This window comes from Gymnodraco acuticeps, unplaced genomic scaffold (assembly GCF_902827175.1).
Source record: "Gymnodraco acuticeps unplaced genomic scaffold, fGymAcu1.1, whole genome shotgun sequence".
In the NCBI taxonomy this organism is placed as follows: domain Eukaryota; kingdom Metazoa; phylum Chordata; class Actinopteri; order Perciformes; family Bathydraconidae; genus Gymnodraco; species Gymnodraco acuticeps.
Window position 1 is genome coordinate 113,018 of NW_022989891.1, and position 12,321 is coordinate 125,338.

At 39.3% G+C, this 12,321-nt stretch overlaps 1 protein-coding gene across 4 annotated transcripts in view; it reads right to left on the minus strand.

Annotated features, from left to right (window-relative positions):
* The window catches only part of LOC117537615 (cadherin-18), a 183,349-nt gene that overhangs the window by 2,371 nt on the left and 168,657 nt on the right, over positions 1 to 12,321 (minus strand). For all 4 annotated transcript variants that reach the window (XM_034202897.1, XM_034202888.1, XM_034202905.1 and 1 more), the window contains exon 11: positions 8,573 to 8,824. In XM_034202897.1, coding sequence (XP_034058788.1) covers positions 8,573 to 8,824 — 252 coding nt within the window. The remainder of the gene's footprint in view (positions 1 to 8,572; positions 8,825 to 12,321) is intronic.

Below are 12,321 nucleotides of genomic sequence, written 5' to 3' on the forward strand. Positions count from 1 at the left end.
TTGAAAGTCATCACATAACGGCATTGTAATACACGGTTTGGCTGCATTACATATTACATATCTGCCGTAGTTCTGTATTTATAGAGCCCTGATGAGAAGACTTCTAGACAAACATGAGGAACTGAAAACGTGACGTGGATCATAAATATATAAGCAATTAAACAACATCTTACATTTATTTTCACACAATACGTCTCCTTGCAGTATCAACACTAATTCGGCTGACTTTTATATTTGATCCAATTGGTAGATAGGCTGTATTTACACCATAACGGTGCAGAGCTGATAGAAAGGGACACCTGGTGGTCAAAGCACGTTATTGAATTTAATTATTTAATTATTAGATATTAATAGGATCTCTATAAAGTATATTCATTACTCGTTATTCTCTACTAATAGTTCATTAAAGACTGTATATAATGACTAGTTTGAACATCCCTTTCAAGATTTTATAAGCTAAGGTTTATTGACATATCATATTATACACAACTACTGTGTAGTTATGCAATGAATGAAAAACTTGGGTCGCAGGTTCCTCAACAGTGCATTACAAGACATCTATCAATATGTGTTTATACTCCACCATTAAACTGTCATTCTGCACATTTCTTATACTATCTACATACATCTTAGAGTATAATACATATTAGGGGTGCACCGAATGGGAAATTCTTGGCCGAAACCGATACCGAAAATAGGAAACAGTTGGCCGAAAACCGAATGCCGAAAGACCGAAAATGATTAATAGAAATATATATAATGTATACATTTTTTACCAATGTTGTTCAGCTACCTGATTATGGAAATAGACATGATTATGGCAAAACTTAACTTAAATAATAATCACTATTATGGGTCCATAAAACATTTATTCAGCACTTTTGAATGCATACAGTACATTTATATATGTCATGTATTATTGCTAAAAAACATTATATCGCAGTCTTAGTGTCGCCAACTCGTTTCTAATATGCAAAGACAACAAATTCGTCTATGATGTATTTTTGATCAGACGAGATCTCTCCCCCGTCTGTGTGCGAGGGGGCGGGGCAGTTTACACACACGCAGCTGCTACATGCAGCGGAGCACACTGCGGAGATGGCGGAGAGAACGCGCTCCGAGGTGTGGTTAAACTTTACCCGTCTCGATGTGGAGAATACTTGTTACCATAAGTGCAATAAGAGTTTAGCATGTAAGCACGAGCAATTTGTCTAAACATTTAGCAAAAGTGCACCGCATGCAGACGGAGGAATGCACCGGGTTCGACCGTCTTTCTAGCAGCCCTGTAGCCCCATCCACGAGTAACGTTTCCATGTCAGGTGTTATGTATGCTAGCAGCAACACACGGAGTTAACTACATGATACAAACATGGGTTAATGATTAGAGGTAACTGAGTTATTTAGTTTGTTAAAATGTCAGCTATTCTGTTTACAGTCTGTCATCAGATTATTTCATACGATTTGTTAAAGGCTCAGGGCAATCTCGATGACAAGGTCAATGTCCCCCCCCCCCCCCCCCCCCCCCCCCCCACCTGTGAGCCAGCCGCGAGCATGGTCGCCGCGTCTTTATTACGTCATCACAACAACACGTTAGGTTACCAACGTAAACCTGTTCTGACATTCGGTGATATTTTTTCGGTGCTAAAACCCTTTCGGCCGAAAGGGGCCTTTTTAACCATTTTCGGCCGATAATTTTCGGTGGCCGAATATTCGGTGCATCCCTAATACATATGTATAATATCAGTTTAATAATAAACAAATAATAAACAAATAAGTGCTTAAACATAGTTAACATTGCAGGAAAGCAATATATTAGACGTTAAGTACTTTGTCAGGCTTAATATTTATCTGTAGATACAAATGTCACTGTGTGTGCTGTGTGCTCTGCATGTGTGACCATTAAAGAATCAGAATACCTTTATTAGTTCCACAGAGGGGAAATGTGCAGCGTTACAGCAGGAAAGAGCCACAGACAGCTTAGTGTTGCATATCTTACATGCGTTAAAAAAGTACTAAGTTAGAATAAAATAAACAATATGCTAAAAAAGTACTAAGTTATAATATAATAAACAATATGCTAAAAAAAAGATAAAAAGTTACATCATTTTCAAAAATACAGATCAAAAACAAAACGGCATATATATTGATTTAGTGGCCAGGTATAAATTACACAGTTATTAATGGCATATATATATAGCACATATTGCACAAAGTTGGTTTGTATTTAGCAGCAAGGGGTGTTATAGTCTGTGTTGTGGTGTGTGTAGGAGGGTCTACAAGGGGCAGTGCTGGTTGTAAAGTCTGACCGCTGCAGGAAGGAAGGACCTGCGGTTTCAAGAGGGTTTCATCCCTCCATATTCTTCTTAAAGCTTTTTTCTTATTCAAAATAAGATCTTAACCTAAAGTACTCTTTAATGTTTAAATTAAGCCTTATTAGTTTGTCTGTTTTGCATATCCTCCTAAAATAATACAATTCAATAACGTGCTTTGACCACCAGGTGTCCCTTTCTATCAGCTCTGCACGGTTATGGTGTAAATACAGCCTATCTACCAATTGGATCAAATATAAAAGTCAGCCGAATTAGTGTTGATACTGCAAGGAGACGTATTGTGTGAAAATAAATGTAAGATGTTGTTTAATTGCTTATATATTTATGATCCACGTCACGTTTTCAGTGCCTCATGTTTGTCTAGAAGTCTTCTCACCAGGGCTCTATAAATACAGAACTACGGCAGATATGTAATATTTAATGCAGCCGAACCGTGTATTACAATGCCGTTATGTGATGACTTTCAAAGAGAAAAGCAAGCACACTCGGAATAAAGTATTATTGTATTTTTAAAAAACGTTTTCAGATTTCACATCACATAAACACCAAATCCCAGCATGCATTGCGGATAACCATCCAATCATCGAGCTGAGGATCTTGCCTACGTCTGTTTCCGGTTTCGTTTAATGACTGATGTATTTTTGTTATACACACATTCCTTCACATTTACATTTTAATGTGCATTAAAGTATTTCGTGAGGCCTTCTAACATGTTTTTAAATATAACTACGGTTGTAGTTGAATAGTTTGTAAATTAACATGAACCGAAGCTGTTGCTTGGCAACTCAATCGCACAACGTCACGTCCGTTAATTCCACATCCACACGCATGGATTAACATCGATTTAATACATTAATGTAGCCTTTGTTTCTGCTAAAAGAGGTGTCGACCAGCTGGGGCAACAAGAAAATCGCTGTAATCGAGTGTGACTATTCAAAAATAAATCATTACGTCGGGGTAGCATTTGCTTGGTATTTCCGGTTATTTCTCCACTGGTTAACATGGGTTAACAATACCGTGTAGCTGTCACGCTTTTCACGTTTTGAAAAGACGAAACCGTGACATCTTCACGTCTCCCAGCAATGGTAAAGCGTCACATGTTCACGTCTCATCGTGATACCGGGTTGCAGTGTTTCCCACAGATATGAAATATATTTGGGCGGGGGGGGGGGATGCGCGAAAAAAAGTTTTAACAACATTATTTATTGAATTTTCACTCCGGTATAATCATTTTACGCAAAGATGGCACTGTTTGTCAGAGCACTTCATCCTTCTGGGATTTCATGAAGAACGCCTGTGTGTATGGGAATGCCTCTGGTGCTGGTCCATTAACTGCCAGTGTTTCCCACAGATCTGAAATATACTTTGTGGGGTGGTGGTAGCGGGGGGGGGTTGAGGTGACGTGCAACAACATTAACCTTTCTGTTGGTCGCTTGTTAGCAGACCCTTCACGCGATGGCAGAGCGAACAGGTACAGGCAGGGTCCATAATGATAGCCCTATAGTTTAAATCTACTACCCACACATGAACATATGGAAATGGGTTACTATTTAAAAAAATAAATGTATTTATTAATGTATTTAGGAACCTATCCATGTGATTTTTAGTGGGGGTCGACCTCAAATCCTCTAGGGGGGTCCAGGGGCATGCCCCCCCCCGGTAAGATTTTATTTTTTATTTTGGAGTTAAATGCATCAATCTGGTGCATTTTGAGGGGAAAATAAAGAGACTAGATCTATGGAAACACCTATATTAAACAGAACTGTATACATTTCAATAATCATAAAATCAAGGCCATAACCAAAAACATACCATTTCCAATATGAAAAAAAACACTGAAACTTGTTTATTAATTTAGTTTTGGTTCATTTATAGTTGTGAGTGTGTCTGTGCTCCTGAATCAGCCTCTCCTGTCTCCCTCCTCTCCCCCCTCTCCATCCTCTCCCCCTGCTCCTCTTTGAGGCAGCAGCAAAGACTAGTTTTCTCTCAACAAGTTTTAAAAGTGTATCTTACCTTTTTTCACCTAGTTAACTTTTTATTTATTTATTCATGCATATTTTACAAATCAAATTACATTTCATTTAGCTGACGCTTTTATCCAAAGCGACTTATAATGACCGATTACAGGGACATTCTCCCTGGAGTAACTAAGGGCTAAGTGCCTTACTCAAGGGCACACTAGTGGTGGTGTTCCTGGCGGGATTTGAACTCACAGCCTTCCGATCTTCAGCCCACCTCACTATCCATTAGACCAATCACTACCCTCTCAAATGGAAATATGTGTTTACATAAATGGTGACCACACAGTTTGAGACCCACTGAGAACTTAGACTAAGTTAACTATCTAAACACTCAGAGAGTCCTTTACCTCACCTGAGCTGAGGTTATCCCGAGCTTGACTGACACACAGAGACCAATCAAGGGCTTTGATTTATGATCTGTATGACAGTGGCCATGTCGGCAGGCCACATCATGTGGACAGCCAGTCACCCTGTGTGAGGCAGGCCACTTAACGAGGCCAGAAGGAGGCGAGATCAGAGCAAGGGAGCGAAGGATCATTGTCTACAAGTTAATCGATCGCAGATGGCGTCGTGGTCACGGACGAATAAAAAAAATATATATAAAAAAAAAATTTTATAAAAAAAAAAAAAAAAAAACTAAATGGGTCGCGAAATATACTTGGGCGGCCGTTAATATACCTGGGCGGCCCGCCCAAGTATAGTCTATGTGTGGGAAACCCTGGGTTGTGTAAAGAGCACCACAGTTCTGATCAGCCTCTGGGGTGAGATGCAACACATTCAAGGTGAGAGCTAAACAGAGAGACATGAAGGTGGTGTTGGATTAAGAGGAGGTAGAGGTAGAGGCTTTCATAACGTCAAGGATGCACTGATGCATTTGACTAATCTACTGTATTTATTCAAGCAACACATTTGTGGTATACATATTGTAGAGAGTATGGAGAGAGAGGCATACTGTAAAGCAATTTCAAAGACGACTTAAGCCTCGGAGCACACTAAAGGTGTGTTTACACCAAGCTTCAGCTGTTTAGTTAAACCCTGCAGTTGATTCTTTCTCAGTTCTCTGAGGCAGGTGTGAAAAATCCCATTCAAACTGTGGCAGAACTCATGCAATGTACCAGAATAGACTGAAAACGATAGATGTAGTCCACTACTACTTTAAAGTAGGTTTAGGAACTTCAAAACTGAACAATTATTTGTTTATTCTCCTTGTGATTTGTATCATCTTCAAATGTAATTATTTGGCCAATTTATAAAGTCTGGGTTCATACACCCACTGCTACTTCTTCATGCTTTAACCGCAGGGTGGAACCCCAAAACTCATCCCAGTAACTGCACCACTTGAGGCCATGATGCATTTCCCTCAAAACAAGAGTGGCAGTTATATAATGGGACATTACACTTGGAATGCAAGAAAGTAACATTTTCCATTAGGCACAACGATTTGTTTGACTGTTCACTTAAACACCTTATGACTAAAGTTATTATGCACACATCTACATATATTTCATTGTTCAGTGCGCTTCCTCGTCTGTGTTTTTAATGAAATGTCCCCTAACCTGCATGTGATTAAACTATACAGAAAAACAAAAACAGATTCACTTTACCTCAAGTGGGGTTGGAGAAGGTGAAAAACACAATTTCTGTGGGACAGTGCCTATTGTTTAACCAGTTATGGGAAACCAATTAAACAATGTTAGGATTTGAGAATCTGATGGGTAAATCATTGTCAGCAGAACTAGGAAATACAGAATTTTGGCTTTTCAATTAATTTCTCAGCTACTTTTTATTTGGCTATTCTTTTTGGTATGAAAATAATGACTCACTTAATACCGCCTTCATATTTAACAGCATTTCATATGCCAAACTGCAGTTTCCAAAGTTTGTGGTCTGCTTGTATTTGCTGTCTATTTTAGATTAGATTAGATTACTTTATTGTCATTACAAAAATGCAAGCACAGTGTAACGACATTTAAGGATGGTCTAACCAGAGTGCAAAACAGTCAGTTACATACACAATTATCAGAAGTATGTACCAAAATAAATGATACAAAAATAAAGGTAAATAGATGGGAAATGTATAAATAGTAATAAATACACAGATAATAATAAATACAGTGAATACAGAATTGCGCTTCAGCACAGCACACGACAACAACTAGGCAGTATGGGACAGGATATTCCCATCCACTGTGCACACCATATTGTATTACACCCTTTACATTAATGCTTCCTCGATGGTCCATTCAGGTCATTTCATTTGCCTCGCCAAGGCTGGTGGAGGTCTAACTGGTACTCACTACACCACTTATGGCACCAGACAGTATTACCCCAGTCAGCCGATATATATTTCTGCAGCAGGAGCCATTGCAGGAGTCTCATTCATGCTACATGTCTCCTTGTTATGGAAGATTAGACTGAGGGACCAGTTATTATACCATATTAAAGAGGATGTGATTACAAAAACTCACTTTTTCAGTGCACACTTACTGTATGCACATAGCTATGGGTAATTTCCTAAAATTACCTTTTTATTAAGATAAACTATATTACAATTGCCATTAGTATTTGGTCTGTGTTGGTACAAAGTCACTTGAGTTAATTCATCATATTTTTTCTTGACAATATTTGATGTTGTGCAAGTCATGTGTGAAGGCCATTATTAACTGAGTCAGCTAAGATATTTATATTTGTATCCCTTTCTGGGTTGCTGCAGGCTTAATAAGGGGGACCCATGTTAATACCAGGTGTAAATGAGCCCATTAAGTATTGAAGGTTGATACTAAGCCTTGCAGTGCAGTGAGAGAAATGCATGACACGCAAACAACTGGGGACAGTGCAGATAATAAGCAGGCGTTATCCCAAGACACCCACATTCAGCTATTTCTTTCTGCTATGAACACCAGAGATGGGGAATAATGGTCAAGTCAAATGATGGGGTATTAAATGAAGTGAAATCTGATTTATTTCGCCTGCAACCCAATGACAAAATGTGTAATATGAGGCGACAGGGTTTCAGACCTCTGTCCAGTATATGAGCCGAGTGTGAGACTCCTCACTTGTTACTGGAAAGTGTGAACTGCAATGTAACACGAAAAAAAATAAAATAAAAAGTGTGATCATATCCTGCCTCTTGCTGTTTCTCTCTCTCCATCCGAACTAGTATCTGTTGGTGATTACAGATTCAGCGTGTGTCTCTCACTCCGAACAGCGGTGATGGCCTTTTGTTCGCCGCAGCCAGAGGCTTTGGCATGGAGGAGGAAACAGCCAGTATGAATATGCATAACCTTCACGCGCTAATGTCCAGAGACAATCACTGAAGAGAGGAGGGAGAGCAGATACGCTGAGGCGTGTTGTTCGACAGTTTTGTCAAATCATGTCCTGCTGCGGTTTGGTTAGCAGAGGAAGGACATGCTCTGACAGGAGATTTGTTTGGACTTTTGCTATATTTGACCTTGGATTTTGCACCATCTTTCCAACGTCTTCCACCCCAAAAGCTGACATTCGAAGTGTCAAGATATTTTGAACGTTTATTTATAATCACTTTGGCAGGACTGGTTGCTATGGTAACAAGACTGAAGGCGTGTTTACTTGCTGCTGCCAGTCCTGCCTAATGGAGTCATGGTGCAGAACAAGTCCAAAATCAGTGTCTTTATTGGCTGTCACCACATTTCCGCATGCTTTTCCTCAGTCACAACATGAGATGTTAAACATGTGGGAGGAAGATTGAGATGCGTAGTAAAAGAGCACATATGGATCGAATTGCCAACAAATGTGATTTAAGTATAATCTGATTTCCTGATTTCAAGCCGCCTGTCTGCACATGAATCCTGGCTGCTCTTAAATCCAAGTTCCACCCTCCAACCACTGTAGGTTTATTCTTTTTCAGTTGTGTGAATCACACATTCAACCCTGCAGTCTCCATTTTTTGCTGTCTTTGTCCCCACCTCTCCTCCAACCTACTCCTTCTGTGTCCTTCTCCTCTGTCCTTCATTTCCTTTTCTTTTTCTTCCACCTCTGCCCTCTCCAACTCTTTTCACCCTCATTCTTAATTCTCCCTGTGTCCCCGCATGTCTTTTCATCCCTCTCTCCTCCTCTGCCCTTGTCAAAAAAAACCTTCCACCCTTCCCTGCTCCTCTATGGTTCACATCCTCTGTCCATGCCCTCAGGATATTTGGCCCCGGGCGCCCCCTCCCCTCCCCTGCTGTGGGTGTCCTTACTTACCCAGCAGGATGACGATGCACAGCAGGATGGCGATCAGTGCTCCGGTGCTGAGCCCCGCGGAGGAGAGGAACGCCTCGCCTTGGCACATCCGGACCTTGCCGTGGCGCTGGCACGGGCACACCCGCAGGGTCAGGGTGCTGGTGCCACTCAGAGAGGGCTCCCCGCCGTCCCACACCACGATGGGCAGCTCGTACAGCTCCTGGGTCTGCTGGTTGAAGCGCCTCCGCCTGGCAATGATGCTGGCCGAGCTGTCTATAATTATAAAAAAAAACATGTTTAGGAAAATTAGACCCCTTGGCCTAAAGGTCTAATTGTTGATTTCTTCTTTCTTCTCAATTGCGTCAGTCTGAGAGCAAAACCTGCAATTATCTTTTTCTACAAGGCAAGGCAGGTTTATTTATACAGCACATTTCAACATAAAGCAATTCAAAACATTAAAAGCAGTGCAACAGAAGCTTGATTTGATTGAAGCCAGCGGAAACAAAGAAACAGACAGACTGACATTGGATTCAAGGGTACCAATCTTCAGCCAAACAATAATATAATAATTCAATAAAGCACATTTCCCATTGTGAATTGTGCTTTTTGCTTTTGAAGTATCTCATGCTGGTTTAATTCTCGCCAAGGCTAATTCATTTCAAAGTTGTTGGTTTACTATTTGAATGCGCTGCAGAAGAGCAGTTCACCTTGGCCTCTGTTAAGGGAACATGTCAGGTAGATAAACAGAGATACAATTGCTACATTTGTAAAGAAGAAAACACAAACAAGGGAACCCGAGAGCAAGGTTTTATGAGATGATTCTGCAAAGGAAGAAGTAAAAAAACACAGACGCAACTCTTGTATACACAAAAAAGGTGGAATGGAAAGGATTGTGTTGCTTGTTGTCCTCTCAGAAGGACTTTTATAAAGCTAGGACATCTATAACATACAGACTTGACAATGTCCTCTATACCAGTGGTTCTCAAATGGGGGTACGTTGGAGCAGAGATGTTCACAAGTCTTTTTTTGCAAGTCCAAGTCAAGTCTCAAGTCTTTGGTCACGAGTCCAAGTCAAGTCTCAAGTCTCTAAAAAATAAAAGTCTCATGTCTCTTCTGGTTGTAATAAGCCTTCTATTGTCTGCTGCTATCCAGTCTGTTAAGAATACTGCACAGCTATATCTAAGAAATTCAAAGCATTTACTGTATTATTATCACTCCTATATCTATTAGCATACAGTATCCGTACTGATTAGTTGTTTGTTATATGATCACTTTAAACAGGCTATTGCAATGCAACATCACACTTGAGCTAAATGCAAACAACTTATAAGCAAAACACTTCAGAATCAGAAATCAGTATCACAAATACTTTATTAATCCCCCGCAGGGAAACTGTGTTAAAAGTACTTAAAAGTAAACATTTGTTCTGTGCCATTTTTAACTAAAAAACTATTGCTGCAATATTATCTGAAATATACTGAACTGGTGATATTAAAACATGACCTGTTCCAAAAGAGATATCTACCATTAACACCATTTACCAGCCAAATGCTGGTAAATCATGCAAGTGGCTGGTACTGTATGTTGCACACACCAGCCAAACATAACAATGGCAATCTATTGAGTGGCTGGTAACATTTCAACATTCACTAGGCTAGCCATTTGGCCAGTGGACAAACATGTTAAAATGTGACCTCTGCAACCGTATTGTTTAATTACACTGGGTCTCTAATGACATCTTTTAAGTCTACTATAAATAAACATATTCCTCTATCCTCTCACTCAAACCCAGTGTAATGGTAACCTGATAAACCTGTAACATTAACGTTACGTGATCAACAATAAACCTGTAACCTGCCTATAAACCGACAGATGTATTTATGTATGTATTTTTCTACGTTTAACGTTAGCCAGTAGATGGTGGCAGCGGAACGTAATGATTAACGTTACCGACCTTTTTTATGTCATGTCAAGAGTTGGATGTCAACGCCACTCAACGCAAACAAGTGTGACAAGCAAACATTCACTCATCTTTTCAAATATTCAGTTACAAAGCTAGTAGAAAGCTAAGTTAACATTACATAGCTGATGCTGAGCTAAACATGTTTGCTAACCGTCCATATGCGTTAATGTGACTGACCTCTCCGGGTGAGTTTTCAAGTGCCTGATGAAATTTGACGTTGTTGCACCAGCATCCTTGATTTTAATATTGCAGACTTTGCAGTGTGCGCTCCTTTTGTATGGAGGACGGAACATGACTTAAGTATAAATAAATAAATGTATGAAGAAATACAGGAATAAATAAATAAATACGTAAATTAATAAATAAATACAGGAATAAATAAATACAGGAATAAATAAATGACGAAATAAATACAGAAATAAATAAATGTTGAAATGAATACACAAATAAATAAATAAAAGAATAAATGCATACATAAATGCATAAATAAATATGGAAATAAATACATCAATGTATAAATAAATAAATAAAAGTCGAAAATAAAACAGAACACACGTTATTATATATCTTTCATTTATTTCTACATTTACGCAACATACATTTATTTATTTATGTATTTATGTGTCCGTATGCTAATGAGGTGGGCGGTCCTAACCTCAGTCTGAAGCAGGATTGGTTACAGGAGTGTGTGATCATTTCTGGCAGAGGGCTCTACTACTAACGCCTGGATAACCGCGCTGATTCGAATGCAGGAGCTTTACTGTTTAGCCCTTATCTTTATACAGCCATGGTTTATCCACAGTTGTAAGGTTTATTTATGGATATTGATTTAAGAGCCATTGGAGATCATTTACGATCATTAGCGGACCATTTAGAGAACGGAGAACCAAAAGATTATGTCCAGTTTCGTGTGGAACGATGTATAGAGGACTTGGCTCAGCTCGACATGATGTGACTTGCCACAAATCTATTGCTTCTGCCTGGCTCCAACAATTGGCGAATCCTGCTTCAGACTGAGGTTAGGACCGCCCACCTCATTAGCATACGGACACATAAATAAATAAATGTATGTCGCGTAAATGTAGAAATAAATGAAAGATATATAATAATAACGTGTGTTCTGTTTTATTTTCGACATTTATTTATTTATACATTGATGTATTTATTTCCATATTTATTTATGCATTTATTCTTTTATTTATTTATTTGTGTATTCATTTCAACATTTATTTATTTCTGTATTTATTTCGTCATTTATTTATTCCTGTATTTATTTATTTATTTACGTATTTATTCATTTATTCCTGTATTTATGTACGTAATTTATTTATTCCTGTATTTCTTCATACATTTATTTATTTATACTTAAGTCATGTTCCGTCCTCCATACTTTTGTTGGTGCCGCCGGCGTTTTGTTCGAAGTTTTTATAGTTGAACCTAATTAAAAGCGATACAGCTGCAGGTGTGCCGCCGGTCGCCATGGTGTTACCATGATGTTAATGTTAAAGGTGGGGTAGGTAAGTTTGAGAAACCGGCTCGAGATACACTTTTTGTTATATTCCATGGAATGCTCTTAACACCCCGATAGCCGGCCCGGCTAAAATAACTGGATGGCCTACCTGCCTGTCAGCCTTCCATCGGGGCACAAACTTATCTCGTGCCCTCATTGGTCATGTGCGCGTTCGTGTGTGTTGGAGGAGGGGCTCTGTGAGGAAGTGGCGGATTTTCTCCGGTTGTGTATTTTCAAATTCTAGCGATCTCGAGCCGGTTTCTCAAATGTACCTACCCCACCTTTAATACGCCAAAA